The sequence below is a fragment of the Trachurus japonicus genome, chromosome 15, assembly GCF_045865225.1.
Source record: "Trachurus japonicus isolate A0001 chromosome 15, Traja_1.0".
In the NCBI taxonomy this organism is placed as follows: Eukaryota; Metazoa; Chordata; class Actinopteri; order Carangiformes; family Carangidae; genus Trachurus; species Trachurus japonicus.
In genome coordinates this window covers 9,987,496-10,006,041 of record NC_140921.1, presented here as the reverse complement: position 1 = coordinate 10,006,041, position 18,546 = coordinate 9,987,496, and the positions used below count along the sequence as shown (strand labels likewise).

The 18,546-nt window shown below is 40.9% G+C and overlaps 1 protein-coding gene across 2 annotated transcripts; it reads right to left on the bottom strand.

Annotated features, from left to right (window-relative positions):
• Positions 1–634: 634 nt before the first annotated feature.
• On the bottom strand, positions 635–13,075 carry arhgef33 (Rho guanine nucleotide exchange factor (GEF) 33). 2 transcript variants are annotated; one of them, XM_085799475.1, is made up of 17 exons: positions 12,890–13,075; positions 10,643–10,686; positions 8,843–9,007; positions 8,027–8,148; positions 7,620–7,768; positions 7,130–7,234; positions 6,358–6,484; positions 5,300–5,432; positions 4,489–4,596; positions 4,223–4,315; positions 3,636–3,784; positions 3,399–3,491; positions 2,962–3,140; positions 1,742–2,196; positions 1,388–1,612; positions 1,153–1,295; positions 635–926 (listed from the first exon to the last, which is right to left on the bottom strand). In XM_085799475.1, exons 1-17 carry the CDS (start codon positions 12,933–12,935, stop codon positions 797–799), a joined length of 2,466 nt encoding a protein of 821 aa, XP_085655601.1. In that variant the 5' UTR covers positions 12,936–13,075; the 3' UTR covers positions 635–796. The 2 variants fall into 2 exon arrangements, with proteins under 2 accessions (XP_085655601.1, XP_085655602.1); XM_085799476.1 differs by having other exon boundaries at positions 7,620–7,765.
• Between the last annotated feature and the right edge of the window lie 5,471 nt (positions 13,076–18,546).

Below are 18,546 nucleotides of genomic sequence, written 5' to 3'. Positions count from 1 at the left end.
TATCTGTTTATGGCTAGAGACACTAAGCAGCCATAAAAAAAGAAAATGTGAGTTTGCACAGAATTGAAGGTTGAGGTGCAAAATGGCTAAAAGAGAAAGAAAAGTGTTAGTTGTCTGAAAAACTTCAGCACTTGGAGGTAGAGCAGAGCTATTTACAGTGTGGTACGGTGGCCCAGAGGGCTCAACAAACTGCAACCAAAGATAAACAAGACAGGAAACATCTTCACTTTGACAACACATGATCTGCTAATTCAGTTTCCTGAATGTTTTTTCTTAACCTGCAGTATGTTGACCCCTCAGGGCCACCATAGTGTAGGGATTGAAACTCAAACTACACCATCTAGTGGTCTTGGTCTGTAACAACCTATTCACATAGTCACTGGCAAAAAGTTTGATTTGGCCTTTAACTGTAGCTGTAATCATATATAATCCAAGTTTACTTGACAAACCTTCTCCTCCTGTGTCGTTTAGTTTGACCAACTGATACCAAACTCTGTAAGATTTACAAAATAACACTGAACATGGTGAAAAAATTCAACCAACTACTCTGATATCAAACAAATCACATCCAAAGTACAAACCAAGTGAAGTGCTCTCCCTCAGTGTGAGGGCCGGGGGCAGGACTTTGTCTGTCAGATAAAAATCACTTAATGTTGCTTTAGCTTAATGGCTTCTACCTGTACAGCATTTATACAGCAGCTGTGAGAGTACAAAACACGTCAGTTATGTTTTTATGCTGAAGCATGGATGTCTACACACTGTTTTCATTTGATCAGTCTGTGTGATGGAGAGGCCTTCATACAGCTGTGCCGCGGTTTATCTCCAGATGCACCAGTTTGGGATTTTTCCCCGACGTCTCATGTTCGCTGTTGTTTTGGCTCTCTGGTGTTTTCTCTCCTCCCTTCTCTTTCTTCTCATCGCTGCTCCTGTTGGAAAGAAAGAGCAGCGGTACATTAGATACCTCTGTGAAAGTACTTATTATATGCAATTCCATGAAGTCATGCATTTCCCGTCAACAGTGATGCGACAATGATACAACCCTTGCAGGTCAAACTTTCAGCCCTTCACACTTTTTTCTATTTTACTCTTGAAAGAATTGATGTACAATCTTTGTGGCAACAGTTAATGTGTATGTTTTCATGTTGCACTCACTTTTTCTTGAACAGTTTCTTGAAGGAGCTCCTGAAGCCTCCTTTGTCCTGCTTCCGACTCCTCTCGCTGAAGGGTGTGTGGTTGTTCTCCTCTGTCCCACCTCTCCACTTTGTCTCGTCGCCCCATGATTGGATCCCAGAGTCCTGTTGAGGTTGAACACAATATTAAATTGACTTTATGATCTGATAAAAGCTGATATCAAGCTAAATTGTTTCCTATATATCCTGACACCCACAATGTTGAGCAGCCCGTGAAGATCGTTGCTCTGTTTGTCCGTGTCCAGTCTGTTTCCCAGGGGACTGTGGATCATACGGGACGGGGTTGGACACCCTTTGCTGCCTTTGCTGCCCTGGCGCTCCAGCTTTGCGTGGCTGCCCAGTCCCACCCTTTGGAGGGGGTCTGATAGATGTCCACCGTCCACACTGCTCACTGTGTTCTCCATCTGCAGGCCGTTCAGTGACTGGAAAACAGAGAGGACGAACATTTTGAGTTGACACACATGAAATAAATTGTTTCTAATTATAATTTTTTGTCTCTGTGTATATCATAGACTGTAAAAATAAGGTTTATATACAGAAAACAGACTCACCTTGCTCTTACGCTGGCTGGCCTGGAGGGGGCGATGCTGATTGCGACGCATCATCACAGCCTCATCAGGAGACACGCATCCTCGGTTGGGCAGTTTGCTGTAACCGTTGCCATGGCTTCCACCATTGCCAAAGACATCACGGGTGGTCGACACGTTGGCCGCCATCGCGTGATGCGACGCCGAGGGGGCTTTGGTACATTTAACGAAGGCAATGTCAATAGAGGAATCTGAAGAGCCAGATGAGCAACGGTCAAAGACGTCACGTAGGGAGCCCCCATCCTCCTCATAGAGGCTCTCCATCCCTGGGGGGTCCGGAGGGAGGAGGAACTCCCCCAGAGCATCGGCCAGAGCGGAGCCCGGTTGAACTTGACGGAAGTCTGAAGGTCTGGAGGGGAGATGATGCTGACAGGGCATGGACCTCTCGGAGGCCTCGCTCTCTGGGATGCTGCCAAGACCTGGAAGCCAAAGGTTGGTTTACTGGTTGTCCTTCATACCTGCACCAGATGTGCTACTGAAAAGGTTCAGGATGATTCAGACAATGTAGTTTATATCTCAGCATGTTTGTATCTGATCCTAATGACACCATTTGAATGCAGGGTCAAAGTGCAACTAGAAAATGCATTTCCTGAAGGAAATACGTGTGAATGCTAAAAGCAGCTGAACGCCATTGCTGAATTAACAAAAGAAATTGGCAAAGAGTGCAAGTAGTGATGTGACATGCAGAGGTATAATCAAGGCAAGACCTCATGATCAGTGAACCTTTACTCTGCCACTTGGCCACAGAGAGCACACCCTCATATAAGTATACTGTGATACATCAAAGCTATTTGAATGCTAGCTGAATGTCTTGTGAACTTTTTACAAGTTGAATGGAGTGTGTAGCTTAAAATGTGTTAAAGTTGTAAAATTTGACATGTAACCCACAACTTCCTGAAGTACAGACTGATGCTTTGACCACTGAGCTACAGAGAACATACAAAGTGCAGAGTTTCTCACTGCCATGAATTGGAGTGCTTTCAGCATTCACACTAATTAATCATAAAAATGGGATAAAACACTTTTCTGAACTTAAGAAGCTCAGATAATGTTTGACTATTTGACAAGCACTGCATCTGAATCTGACTCTTCCCAAGCTCAACCAAGCTTTCCTGTTCATGTGCAAAGTTGAACCCCATTACGATCATCCGGTTCAATAATCAGAAACTCTTGTACCCACAGACCTGTTTGCTTGTGGTTTCGTGGGTCCAGCTCAGGGCTGAAGAACGGGAGCTGGGCGGGCCAATCTGTGTCATAACAATGAGTTGCAGGATCCCGATCCCTCTCCCACTCCTGGAAATGGCGAGACTGGATCTGCTCCAGGAGCTGCTGTTTGTTGCGCTTCACCTGGTTTGCACGTTCCCTGTTTGGAAAATATGATCATGAAGCAGATTCAACCTACTGTCGGTCGCCTCTTTAGCAACAAACAACACAGAGAGCCAAAGTCGACAAGAAGCTTTCATGCACAAGAAGGTGGAGACCAAACCAGAGCTAAAACAAAGGGAATAATACTCTTAAATGTGTCAGGCGGCTACAAATCTTAGTCCTTCACTGAATAATCAGTTTCACCTATTAAAGTCTCTCCTACAAACCAATTATTAACATGGCTGTTGATACTCACAACATGGCTGCACTGGTGCAAGGGTACGGTGAGCCAATGTTGTTCACTTGAATCCCACTTTCTACCGTCTTCAGCAGCTGTTTCATGGTCGACCTGCAGGGGGTGCACACAGCACAGTGAACAGACTGCTCCACCTCATTTCACCAGATTTGTCCTGTTTATCCTTACGGAGCATGATGTATTTGATGTTATTTATTGATCTATCTATCTATCCATCTGTAGATTGGTGACTCTGACCTCTTGACCTCCTTGCGGTTGTGCAGCAGGAGCTCCTGGTTGTGCTGGAGGAGGTGGTGATACTGAGCTGTGAAGGACCTGAACTGCTGGATGCTCACCAGCAGCAGGTAGTAGTCTGGGTGCTCCGCGTCTGTCTGCCTCAGCAGCCCCTGCACACACACACACACACACACACACACACACACACACACACACACACACATATGAGTTATCAGTGTATATTCAGACCCATTTGAGTGAATGCAGTCTTCAGAGTGATTTTCTGTTTCTGCTCTATGGTCATTTTTTCTGTCTTTATTATCATAATCATCATTTTATCATCTCACTGTCAGTCTTCTTTCTCAATATCCAGTTAATTTACTTATATATTATATATATTTCATGAATGCACTTTTCAATAGATAGATAGATAGATAGATAGATAGATAGATAGATAGATAGATAGATAGATAGATAGATAGATAGATAGATAGATAGATAGATAGATAGATAGATAGATAGATAGATAGATAGATACTTTATTTATCCCGAGGAAAATTCTGTATTGTATTGTATTGTATTGTATTGACGGTGTGTGTTAATCTGACCTGCAGCAGCAGCAGGTATTCAGGGATCCTCTGAACCGGCTGAAGCAGAAGAGTGTGGAGCGAGGGTTTGGACTCGTCACCCATGATGTCGCTCTGACAGAGGAACCAGTGAAAAGGGGCAGAGCAGGTCAACCAGTTAGGATGGAGGAGAAACAAGCAGTTAGTGCAGCAGGTAGAGGCAGTGTGAAAGTTTAATGATTAATCACAGTCTCCCCTGAACTGTGCTTCCTTGTTTCACCCCGTCGTTTTTGTTTGTTTTGTTTTACCTCCAGGAGAGCAGAAGTCTTCACGGAGCTGGAGGCGAGCATGGTGACGACTGACAAACAGTCTGGGAGCTCCTTCAGGTAGGACACGTAAAAGTCCAAGAAATCATTCTGCAGGGGAAGAGAGAGAGGAAAATACAGTTTGAATTTGCATCTACGATACAGCATCCACACACATTGTCCACCTCCTCTCTTTTCTGTGGGGTGTATTTTCCCCCAGTGAGTGTTTGTTCACCCTTGTTATTTCTTTTAAATGGGTCATTGTTCTTATCACTTACAGCATTTCCTCCAGTTCACTTACAGCCAATTAGTCAAACATTTGCTTTAACAGAATAGACTCATCAGCTCAGGTTTGATCGGTTAACACTAAAACCCTCTCTGTATCAGAAAACACAGAGGAATCACTTTTTCTTTTGTCTTTTTAACACTGTGAAAATGTGTATTTGTATCATCAGTCATGTTGTACAGTTTGTATCACATCTGTACATCAGTGCTGCTCAACATGGCTCCGCTGGAATTTGACATTTCCTCTCCTGCTGGTCATGGCTGCCAAAGTGATTCTGATTCATTATAAATGGGCCAGTCACAAGTTCAAACCACCGCTCCACACGAAGTGGCCTGGATGTTGAACATCAAGCTTTTGATTTACAGTCGAGTAAGATGGACGACCAGACTTTTGTTTACTGTGCGACAGAAACTGGTGACAAGGGGACACATTATCTGCTGAGTTAACATCTACAAAGACCATTTTTAATTCCATAAAATGCACATTAGCTCATACATGTGTTATTGTGCAGTCTGAGTCTGTGTTTACCTCTTTGCTTGTGAGCCTCATGAACACGTCTCCCATGATGCCTTGCCACTGGCACTTGAGCACACGGTCCTGGAGAGTGTGGAGCAGCTCGAGATGCTGCTGGATCAGAAACCTCAGAGAGCTGGGGAACGGACTGAAGACAGCGAGAAGAAAAGGAGAAGCAGTTAGAGAGAATATTGACTTTGAAGGTCTGAAATCACACAAGAAACCAAAGTAAAACATTTTAAAGCATATGTTTTTTCCAAATATCATTGTTGTTTTTACACTGTCATGATTGTATAAGTTATCTGCAGTTATTCCTGCATAGTACATACAGTGTGACCATGAAACAACACAGAGGAGGAAGCGTTTCCTGCTCCCACGTCCGTCTCATACCTAGAAGTAATTGCAGACATCCTTCATGGTTGTACTTTGCTCTAACATGTTAAACTTTCTGGTAATTATTGTGCCATCTAATGTGACAGACATCTGGCAGCAGGTAAATCGAGTTAAAACAAATGCAATCATTTACAAATACCATTTGACCCAGTTCAGCAGTTGCACCTTTTCATTTGCGCGTCGGGTCATTGGGAACACGTGGGCCGAAGCTGAGCCCTGATTTCATTAGAGTCTTTTTAAAAAGAGTATCTTCTCTGTCCCCGCTGGTGTGTATATAACCTGCTTTTATTTGATTAGTTCATTTCCTGTTCTCCCCTCACTGCAGCCTCTCAAATTAGATCAGTAGCAACTCCTGGAATAAATTCAGTGTGTGTGTTTCTGTGGATGTGTGAGAGAGGGGGATGAACGAAAAAAGAAATTACTCATAACATCAGGGAGACCTTCTCCTCTTCAGATAAGACCATCTCTGGGTCCTCCTTAGTTTGTGTGTGCGCATTTTTAAATAGAAACTGATTAAGTACGTCTGTAAAACGAGGAAAAGATAAAAATTTAAATGTCTGCTCCTTATTCAATTACCTTCATTATTGGCTGGTTTCAATAATGTCTGTTTTTCTAAGATTTTAAGATCTGACTGTTTGTGGGTTTTTATGTCAGACTGAGCTCAGTTGTCTTTGTCTCACCGTTTTTCTTTGGTGGCGAGCGCCTCTGAGCCGTTGAAGGAGATGTTGGCCTTCAGTAACAGAGACAAGTGCGACACATAAACTCTCTCAGACTCCAGAAGCTCCAGTGCCGCTCGCTGCCTCTTATCTGCACACACACCAGAAACAGGATCAACGTTAACTTTAACATATTCTGCAGATTCGGTTTTCTTCTCAAACTCAACATGTGGCTGTAAAAACAAGGGATGTGTACCAATGATGGACACAGTTTCTCCACTGGGTGTCAGACTTCAGACTGAAGGAGTCGTCCTTCGGGGTTTTCTCGTATAAGTTTGAAACTGTGTCATCTGTGTGAACTAAAACTATATTTCTGCCAGTAGTACAGTCTTAAATGTCTTTTCTAATTAACACTTCATGAAACACGCTTGTTTGTTTTCCCGCTGAGAGTTTAATTAGAAGATTAATGTCACTCTCATCACTGTAGATTCAGTGTCAAGCTGTTTAGTGTTAATGAGTGAACAATCACTATATAACACATTATATATTGTTTGTTTAATTCATACAAAAAAACAAGGAATTTAGAGAATTTATTTTTGTGGGCCAAGAGAACAACTCTTCATACGAAGCTAAATGAGGCTTTACAGTGATGTATGATGTTATCTTTTCCTCTAAACTCTAAATGCATCACATGAGCAAACTGTAGATGTTGTGTTAGCAGCAGTATAGTATCAGTAGTAGTAGTAGTAGTAGTTGCAGTAACAACAGTGGAGCAGTAATACTGTGTGTTTCTCACTGTTCTCAGTCTGGCTGTTTGGGGTCTCCGTGTCCTCTCTGCTGTTCTTCCCATCTCCCCATCCTGGAGACCTGGACTGACTGGCCTCTTTCTCAGAGGTAGAGGCTGCAAACACACACATGCATGCACACACATTTTAATAAGTAAGTGGTTCATATTGTTCTTTCCTTCACTGCAGCCTCTTGGTTTAGTGAATAGACTAAAAATTATGACCAGTCTTTATTGTAAGTCCTGCTGTTTTGTATTTAACAGGATTATATTGACATTAATACACTATAATGTAGTCATAAGCAGATAGTGTTTAGAAATGTTTTCTTGTGACTATAACACCTCCTGTGTGCAAGCAAACCATGCAAGATGATATGTTGCATGATATAAGTAAGAAAAAATGTCCTCATTAGACAAATACCGTGCATTAAGAAACACTAAATGCATCTAAACTTTAAATCAAGGGGCTTTAAGTAAATGACAAACACAGGCACACACTCACTCTGTGTGGACGTGTTGCTCCTCTGTGGCGACCCGCTGTGAGGCAGACTGGAGAAGAAGTGCTGAATAACACTGAGTTCTGATTGGCCAGGCATGCAGATGTGTTCATCTCCAGATGCCGATAGCACATCTGCCTTGGAGCTCTTCCTGCTTTTTAGGACCAACCGGCACAGTGAGAAAGGGGAGGAAAAGCACAAGAACAAGAAAAACCTTAATTTTGCAAAGTTACACAACACAGTTGATCTTCAAGTCAAAGCAGCACTGGAGCAAATTCACATGCTGCATCTTGCTCAGGGGCAATGTAAGGATACAAGTAGAGCTCACATTTAAACAAGGCCAATCTGTCTGAAGGTAGGAAGTGAAATGATCAAGTTTTAAGTTTTAATTCAAAGTATATATCTGTAAAACCTGTGAGGGACAGAGATGATCTCCTTGCTGCTTTCTGACTGCAGCATTTCTATCCTCTTCTGAACCTCCCTCTGTCGACTGGACACGTCCTTAATGTGGAACAACGCCACATTCAGCTCCTCCTGCAAACACATTATACATAATCACTGCATTAGTGTGTGTCGGCTATAAACAGATCAAACTCTCTCTCTCATCCCTGTGTTTTTAACTTTTCCTCCAATGTGAACATCGTGCAAAGATTTGGAGGGACAAAATGATAAAGAGGGCGTTTTCAGTAAAAAAAAAAAAAAAAATGACACCAACATGCACAACCACAGACATAATTGTCATAATCATGTTACAGATGATATAACTGACACACATACAGACAAACCTCCATTCAGTTCATGTGGAGCCATCATAAACATACCAAAAATATCTGTGCAGATGCACCATGGGGAAGCTAAAACACCCATAACGACGCATTAATTGCCAATAAATCGCTTATTTGTGAGTTTATAAAGTTGCTGCATGGATGTATGCGAGTGTGTGTGTGAGTGTGTGTGTGGATTGACTATAATAAACAGTAAACATACATTCCTGCATGCGGTATGCACATACTCGAGCAGTGAGCAGCAGAGTGAGTGTCTGAGAGCGGAGCCTTCCTGCCTAATGAATGAAATTAGTTTACATTTTCAACAGAGTTCCAGTCAGATGCTCTAAATTATGTTTAGGCGACCTCCCCACCTCTCTGAGAATAGACCCTGTGTATATGTGTGTGTGTGTGTGTGTGTGTGTGTGTGTGTGTGTGTTTTTCTGGTCAGCGTCTCCCAGCACCTTGAATGTGTTGAGCGAGTTCTTGAGGCCCATGATCTTATCATCCACGTCAGTCTGGTGGGCCTGCAGCTTCTCCTCCAGGCTGTGGTCCCTGTGACGCAGCTCGCCCAGCTCTGTCAGAGCAGCATGGAGCCCCTCGCGCAGCTCAGCCACCAGGCCCTGCAGCTGCATCACAAGACGTAAATCAATACATAATGTTTTCGGTAGTATGTTTTGCAGCATGTTGACTGGGGAAAAAAATAAACATGAAGAGTTCAGATATGAGGAACTTATGACCGTGCAGTGTTTTTTCCACAGTTTTCTACTGTAATGAGTAAATTGAATTCTTTTTATGGTAATTATTAAACCCTATTAATATCCTAGTTTCTTTATTTGATTATTTGAAAGCATGACATGTCAACAAAGTCTGTCAGTTTGTTTCCTCTGTAAGATTCTTCTTTTAATTTCCTCCATTCTGTCGTTTTTTGGTTTTACAACTTATTTTGGTTTTGGTGACTTATTTCCTCGTGTCCTTTCCGTCCAGCCAAGCACTCCCTTCCGCTCTGCTGTCATCATTACTTTCACATCGTCTTGCTCATTTCAAAACCAACGTCACTCTCTCTCCTCTTTTCCCTAATGATATTCTATAAGCAGCAGATTCTTTATTCTCTGGAGCTTCGTCCTTTGTTTCCTCTTTCATAGCTGATTAAATTTATTCAGCGGGGGATAACCGAATCAGCTCATGGGAACATGGGTTGAGCAGCTACGTCCCCCTCTCTCTCTCTCCTTCTCCTTCCTCCTTATCTGTCCATCTCTCTCTTCCTCGCTCCCTCTCTCAGTCATGTGAAAGGCATCAGGGAGTCGACTGAATGGAGCGTCTGTCCTGTTTGCCCCCTGCACTTTTCCCTGTGTGGTTGACAGTCCCACTGTACGTCCACTCACCTCAGGGCCGCACATCTAAAGGCTCAGGCTCACAGATCATCATTATTTAATTGCATCACTCGCTGCTAACGCTGCGGTCGGTTTCTTTTGACTAAGCAAACAAGAGCACGGTTGAAATGCTGACTGTTAAGAAGTTCACTTAAGCTGAAGTGACCTCATTTAAACCCATTCACAACTCAACCTGGAAACTAAAATGTTTCACTAGTGAGTTTTGATAATTTTTCTCACACCAGCTTTTTGTGACCTATAGACTCCAGGACATTTGAAAAAATGTTTTTTATGCAGTTACAGTTCACCTCAAACCTGCAGCTCTGCCCTTTTCTCTCTACTTCTGAGTAACTTTTGATCAAATACCACAAGATTTTGTGCAAATTAAACACCAGATAAGCATGAAACAAGTAACAAGTATATATATGTTGTTATAGATGTTCTCTCCTTTGTAGCTTCAGGCTACTTGTCTATAATTTGCTGTGACACTGCTTCCTTATCCTGGTCTATCAGTTCTTTAATCAAATGTGTGAAAAGGCCTGAGGAAAATTATAGAAGCTGAACTACAGTATGACCTTTCAGAACACCTGTGTCACATGACTAGATTGACCTTTGACCTCTCCGTGGCTTCTGACCCCAGTGTTTCCTCGACATCCTCCCAAGAAGAGGATGTCATCATTAACGGTCAAAAGTCTTCCCATGAAAATTTGAAAAGTAAACGTTACACAACAACTGACTCAAAGTAGGTGAGCACTGAGCAGGAACCAGAGTTTGTAAAGATCAAACCAACACCAAGTTTTAGGCCTCGGCTCCAGACAGATGGAGTTATTGTAACTTCCTTGTTAACGTTTCCAAAGTCAGGTGATAAACGGAGTGAGAGTTGTTGATTACCTGAGCAATCTCCAGGTTTGCTTCCTCCATGTGTTCTTCTTTAGCTAAACAAGGAAACGTGAGGAAAGAAAAAAAAATACAAGTTCAAGTTTACTTCATGTTTCCATAAGCAAACATCATAGTGTATTGATAAAACATGTAAAAGTGGAGAAAATGTAATTGGGCATTTCACTGGTGCTACATTTACATTATGAAGAATGCAGCTTGGTGTATTCCCCCCCCAAATCTTTTAGTTATCTATTTATTTATATATGTATTCAGCAGAATAATCTGTCAGTGCCACATGGAGCACATTTTATACTGTAACTTCCTGTTTGATTCATTGTGATACATTGTGATAGCTCAGCACCAGTACCACATGCCACAGAGACCAAGGTCAAAAGGTTTGTAAACATTTATCTCAGTTGAAAACATGACTGTGATTGGAATCCAACCTGGTTACTGGTTTTATTAAATGTACTGTAAAGGGCTGGTGAACTCTGCATTAAGAGATTGCCTCTTTTGATCTCACTAGAATAAACTCCACAAACCCACAGTCCATAAATACCTCAGTTCAAACACCGAATCATATGAATCATTAGACAGGAAATTGAATTAAACTAAATTAAAAAATTATGTGCTGTCATTTACAGTTTTATCTAAGCAGGTCTGTTTGTCTGTGTGTGTTAGTGTGTGATGTGGGCTATATAAAAACATTTGCAACAAAGCTCATGACACACAAGTCAAGGTTGGGACAGTCAGGTTGAGGATTGCTCCAGTCGTCATGTGAAAGTCCCGTTTCTTCTCCAAGGAACTAGTCCTCAAACCACCTACAAGTGTCATGTTTGTGTCCTTTCACTCCTCGTGTGTCCATCTGTGGTGACTCGGAGTCTCTGAGTTTCAGTCACAGTAAACAAAGAAGCTTGAGGAAATGTCTTGCATCCATTTTTTAAGCTGCTTTCTATAGTTTTACAGTCTCTTGTTCCTGTTTCTTGACGAGGAAGCTCAGATTTGTGATGGTGTTTTCTTTTACATTCGAGACATTTAGAGACAGTTGACTGGTTGTATGAAAGCACAATGCTTCTGGTTGTGGTGGAAATGCCACCACTGGAAGCTGCTGTCAACAACGCCGGGGGGTCATCTAAAACACGTACTTAACATATATTATCATGCATAATTGGCGAGGCCCTGTGGCGCAGTGTGCCACGTCAGTTCTGCGTAACGTTTGTTGAGAGCCAAAGAAGGAAAATAGTGTCCAACGACAGAGTCTCTCTGTCTGCAGGACATATGGTCCTCAGACGACTTGGCTTCTGTTGACACAGGCCAGAGGGCAAAAATCATTACAGCTGTAGCCCAACGGATCGACCCAGGCCTAGATTAGTTTATCATTTTTGCACTTTCTGTCAGCTAATGTCATAAACATAATTCCCATAGCAAGAAAAGTGCAGATTAAAAATATCTGTATTCATTAACATGAGCTGGATCCAGGGTCATGATGTTGCGCATGCGTACTGAGAAATTCAATGAAACTGAGCCAGTGTTAATGATTTCTTCTTAAAGTCGAATCATCCAGTGTGAAAAAGCTCTGTTAGTTCCCTGCAGCGCTCTGAAATCCCCAAAATATCCATATCAATATCAGCTGCAAAGTTCCCTTTATCGCTCGTGCCCGTGTCATTGAGTGCAGCTCCTTTTTTTTTTTTTTTTTTTTTTAACAAACCACTCCTGCTCTTCAGCTCCATCACTGAAAACTGCAAAACATCCAATTTAATGCAGATGAAATGATAAACAGGCCGGGAGCCTCTGGCCTAGAAGCGATTTTTGTGAGTTCTGCTTCTTTGAAGTTTTTTATGGGGCCGTGACTGCAGCTGGTTTCATTCAATCAAATTAAAATTTCGTGGGGAAAACCTGTGGCATTTTAAAATAATCCACAGCCATTAGAGAAAAGAAAACTTCTTATTCACTGTTGAATCATTCCTGTGTCAATATAGCACTAACATCTCTATATTTATATATCTAGCTGTCCGTACATTGGATGTCTTTAGGTATTTGGTTGTTCTCACTAGAAAATAAGCAATATGAATGGGCATTTTTCTGTATTTTCTGATTACATACTAAACAGTTCTAATTTGCTATTCATTCATTTGTTTATAATTTTTTCCCACTGATTGATTAATTATCATTTGCAGCTGTAGTTCAAAGCAGAAAAGTTTCCTCTGTGAGCATATGACCAAAAGACACAGCCAGAGTTTTTCTGGCACCTGTTTTTACCTTGCGACAGGTGCTCCATGTTTTCTTCTGTTCTGCCATTTTCCATGTTTAGGGTCCAGTTCGGTCCGGTCCAGTTCACCACCGTCCACTTCTGAAGTCCTTATCCGGTTCAAGATGACTTCAGTCCGCTCCTCTGCCACTGTTCGCCTCCTCTGAACAACCCTGTCTTCTGCTGTGATCACTCACTTTCTCTCCTCCAAAGCATGTGAGTCCTATGATTTCCCTTTTGCACAAAAAGGCCCTTGTCTTCAGAGAGTGGAGGGACAGAAGAGAGAGATCAGGAGGAGAGAGAGAGGGAGACATTTGTTCATCATGCAGTCACATACTGTAGCTAACTCATTAGATTAAAGGAGGCGTGACTTGCTGTTAATAAAGTGATTTAAGCTGCAGCGTTGATCAGAAATGGATAAGCCAGTGGCTGCAGTGGTGAAACCAGCTGGTTGTGGTCTCTTCACATTAGACCAGTTCCAACAAAGTGTCAGAAAAACCCTGAAGATAGTTAAGAGATTATTCATTGGATGTGTGTGTCCAACATGTGAACTTGATGTGGTTTTATCATGTTGTTGTTTTTTCCTTTTCTACTCCTTTACCAGATTAGATAATTTACCATATAACTATTGTGCAATTTGCCAAAGTCAAACAAGTTTAAATCTGCAATAAATATGTTTTTGGCCACTTGAGGGCAGTGCAGCGAGCTCTTTAACACATCATGGTTACATATCTATCACATCCAGCAAATTAAGAGTAACATTAACACCCATTTGGGCTCATAGTTAAGATGATCTGATCAGTGTAAATCAATATTCACTCTCATTAAAGCTCTGATTTGGTCTCAATCAAATGAGTTCACCAGCAGCTGCTGACGTAAAGTTCGTTGCTGACTTGTTGTTTGTTGTCTGTCCAGGGAACATTTTCTTAGCAAAGGTCAACAATGTGAGCGACAAACATCAATGAGCTTCTACACTCTCAGCAGCACACACACATTATAATTCACCATGTGCGGTATCATTCATGTTCATTTTGACACTTTGTCTCCATTAAAGGGAAGTCCGGTCAGAGGTCAGGGTCAGTTATAAACAACAACTTCTTAAACTCTAGATAAGATCAGAACAGCAGTGTAAACACCTCCAGGGCTCCTGCACAAAGAGTCTCAGTTCTTCAACATCATGTCAAATAACATTAAGAGATATTTAAAGGAAGAGTTCAAATGTTTTCCTGAGGGTTGAAATTGCTACCTTTACTCCTGCAACTTTAAAGATATTGTTTGTTGTTATAATGTTATAATCTAAATGATCATGCTTTTGATTATCTAATAATTCTAACTATTCTAAAAGCAATAATAAACAATAATTTGTCAAATTAACACCTTAATTTCCCCCTTTCTGCTTGATTGAATTTATATTATATAATATTAAATGATATTACTGTAAGAAAGATTTTGTGTCAATAAATTGATAAAAATTGGCACACTCTTTCTCTTGTTTAGCAGAAGGCAATAAAAGTTTATTTGTTTGCACAAATGAGTCTTTTATGACTGAGCTCATAAATATTGTGGAGATTTATGCCCATGTGCGTGTGTGTGTGTGTTATTAAGCCTAAAAGCCATGACGTCCTCTTCCTTCATGTGTGTACGTCACGGTCCTGACTGTCTCTCTTTTCCTTTTCATCGTCAGTCCCTCTGTCTGCAGTGGAGACAATGAAGCCTGGAGGAAAAACAGCTGAGCCACTCCTCTCTTCATTTCAACAACAAACCTGTGTGTGTGTGTGTGTGTGTGTGTGTGTGTGTGTGTGTGTGTGTGTGTGTGTGTGTGTGTGTGTGTAAAGGTTGCATCTTTCCCACACATCATCTGATTCTGTGGGTGCACGTGAGCGTGTGCGGGGAGAAGGAACTGTCCATTATTACTCTCTGTACAAAAGCAAAACAAAAGTTGTCATTCACCACTAACTGGAAGAGAGTTCACGGGAAATGTGGTTTTTGATGTTTTGGCTCAATTAGGCCAGCAAATCAATTTATTATCAATGTCATCATCATGTAACTAAACCACAAGATAAAAGGTCGAGTTTTGTTCATTGCCTGTTTGTTGCAAATATACATTGTGTCCTCTGTATAATGTTCATGGAAAATGCATTATCTGAAGGATCACAAGTTACATAAATCTGTGAGATAAGCAGTGTTGGGAATGTTACTTTTAAAAAGTAATTAGTTATAGTTACTAATTACTTCTCCCAAAAAGTAACTGAGTTAGTAACTCCACTACTTCACTATAATAGTAACTAGTTACCAGGGAAAATAACTATTGCGTTACTTTTTCTTTCTTTTTTTTAAGTTTAAATATGTCGAAGAATTTGGATTTTTTTTCTCTCATTTTTAAATTGTATTTTATTGTTTTCATATATTTCACTGATCGCAATTATGGAATGCGAGTGTGTGTTTTATTGAAAGCGAGGCTGGTGTGCCTATGAAAATAGGTTACAGTGGGTTTTTTAAGTGCTGTGGCAAATCTCATATTGTCTCTGTACAAAGACAACAAAGACCTTTTTAAATGTGAAAACAGCAGAGACCTATTCAAGATTTGCATTTAATAACAGGCGAAACATCGAAATTAATTTATTCATGGCCACATTAAGTGAAATTATTAACTTTACCGATTATCCATCTGATTATCTGCCCTGCTGCGAGCGCACAACTTCTCAGGGTATCCGTGGATCCTTAAAAAGTCTTAAATTCATGTATCTAAAATTAAGGCCTTAAAAAGTATTAAATTTATTAGAAAATTCTAAGATGGTCTTAAATATATAATATATAATACACAGCATCATAAAATATGTATGCACTTAAACTTTTATATGAAATAACAGGGTATCCGCGGCGTCTTAAAAAGTCTAAAATGTGAAAATCTAAATTTTAGGTCTCTGTGTTCAAGTCTTAAATAATTTTATACAGGTCTTACATTTTCTGATGCCCACCATGGGCGAGCATTTCACTCGCATTTGCCCCTAAAAAAAAAAAACATGTGAACCGGGAAAATCACAAAAAGAAAGAGCACAACCTGCGATTGGTCAAAAACTACAAATCCCACAATTCTCTGGCCTCAACAATAACAGTAGTAAGGGAGAGTGGAGCTGTCGGTGAAAAGAGGAAACAACGCCACGTTTATTCGTTACGTCCGCGGTCGCGGTGTAAAAGGCCGTAACGCAAAGACGCGATTAGGCGCGAGACGCGGTAGACGCGACTTTTTTTTTTTGCGACGCAATACACCCGATTCTTTTTGGGCGACGGGACCATCGCGTCTTCGTCTATTTCGAGGAACGCTTTTTTTTTCGCTTTTTTTTTTTTCGCTTTTTTTTCGCTCGAGTTCTGACGCGCGACCAAACGCGAGATACGCGATTTATCGCTCGTTTTGACTCGTGACCATTTTGTGTAAATTCGCGTCTTCACGAGCTCGCCCATTTTCACAACAACAACAACAACAACAACAACAACAACAACAACAACAACAACAACAACAACAACAACAACAACAACAACATTTCTGCTCTCATCAACCATGGTTGAGGTCACAACGCTGCGCTGTAGCTCTGGAAGTCCGAGACACTGAGGCCAAACGCCGCCGTCGTTTCTCCATGACGGCGAGTTCCGGGCTGATGAGCTACAGAGACTTTAGAGTCAAAGAGGAGCAGTGCGTCGCTGTGTCGGACTGTTTGGATTTAATGAAGACGCTGCACAGAGTCAGGTGAGCAGAAGCTGCACAGCGTCCTGCTGTGCTACCGGAGCTTGATATATGGAAAAAAAAAAAAAAAAAAAAAACCCGCCAGGCGCACGTCGCGGTGGAGAGAACAGCTGAGTTTTCCGCTCCTACAGCTGAACATCTGATCTGTGGTGAAGACGTACACCTGCCACAGTGTCACGGTGCATTAATATAAACTCTGTCCTCAGACTGTCCTGACCTGTCCCTGAACACCACACAGAGACAACATGGAGCTGTGTGACAGGTTGAGTTTTATTTATCATGATAATTAATAGCTACTTAGTCCTGTAAGTTCAACACATCAGTATATGCTACTGTGATTTAACTAGCCTAGTTAAATAAAAAGATGTAGTTTAATACCATAATATGGGTGACCAAAGGCCAATGTATTCACTTCATGTGTCAAATATTGTCTGCAGGCCGTTAGTAACGCCGTTTATTTTAACGGCGTTATTGCCATCACTGGAGATAAGTTGTGTTTTATGTTTTGGGATCAAAGCAGGATTCAGATCATTTTATAAACCATTATGAACCAACCTGTGGGGATAAGAAAGAACACATGGCTCATTGAAATATCTGCTGCTTTCAGATAGAGGAGGAGAAAAAAATGTAAACACTGGAGTGTATTATTATTTATTTTTTGGCGTAATCAAGGAAGGCCTTTGTCATGCTGTCATATCCTGGGTTGAGGGTTCATGGACTGAGTCTAATATGATTATTCGGAGTACAGGAACAATGAGAATCACGATGGAACAATGGTCAACTCTCCTCCTTTTGATCAGATGAGATAAGAAAATGTTTTCCCCCGAAGGAAACAGTTTTGTCATATTCCTACATTCAAAATATATGAATATGATTTAAGAAATAAAGAAATACAATAATATAACACTTATGTTCAAAAATGAATTATAGTCTATTAATAGTAATAAACAATACAATTAACATTTTCATTGAATTATAGGGTATTTGCACAAATTGTTCAGGGATCTGGGTCGGTGACAAATACAAATTAGTTTTAAATAAATATTGGTTTAAAAGCATGCATCAGATTTGTATGAATGTACATTTTGTATTTATGTTGGTTTTATGTTATTTGAAATAACATTTGAACCTTTTTTTTTTAACAAAAGTAAGACTACCCTGAGAATGTCAAATGGTGTACCACAAAAGATATTTTATCTGAGTGGATTTAAGTGTACTTTCTTCTGAAAACATTAAATTGAAATTTTTTTTGTTGTTGTTGCCTTATTTCTATAGGCCTATGCGAAGTTTCATGCAGTATAGCAACACTGGGCAGGACTCCGCTTTTCTTCTACTGTAAATAATGTGACAAATTATGTAAAATTTGTCAAGAAACACAATGTTACATTTGTACAAGTGAATTACATTTATTCCACATTTGAGTCCCGTTTTATTTTCCAGTAGCGGTCAGACTTTTATGAAAAATATCGGTTACACCACTTGACATTGGGTTGCATGACGTCATTGATCCGGATCAATCATCATTGATTTCTGATTCTCAGGGGGAGGAGTTGAACAGGCAGCAGTGATTTTCTGCGGTGCAACGTGGGGGGAATGAGCCTGTGGCTGAAGTTTATTTTAGGTAGGCCTACACTGTTTGTAATTCTTGTATTCTTACCACTTAGTAATGTTGTATCATTGTGTTTATTTAACTTCATAATTTAAAGCAAGTGGTCCGGTCGTTTTCGCTAATGCTGCGTTCCAGGCAGGCTTTTGAAATCGTAAATTACAGCTTCAAGTCACAATTTACGACTTTGTAGCGTTTCAGGCAACCCACTCGTGTTTTTCCGACCTGTTTTACCAGTGAAAGTCACTATAACGGCCACTCGTAACTTCCGACCGGTGAACTCGTACCAGATCGAACTGGTACCACTTCACGGTCGGAAA

Coding starts and splice junctions, on each gene's coding strand:
- arhgef33 (XM_085799475.1), bottom strand. CDS start 12,935: ATGGAAAATGGCAGAACAGAAGAAAACATGGAGCACCTGTCGCAAG. Junction 6,485..7,129: donor AAACAGCCAGACTGAGAACA/GTGAGAAACACA, acceptor GTGTGTGTGCAG/ATAAGAGGCAGCGAGCGGCA. Junction 3,141..3,398: donor TGCACCAGTGCAGCCATGTT/GTGAGTATCAAC, acceptor TTTTCCAAACAG/GGAACGTGCAAACCAGGTGA.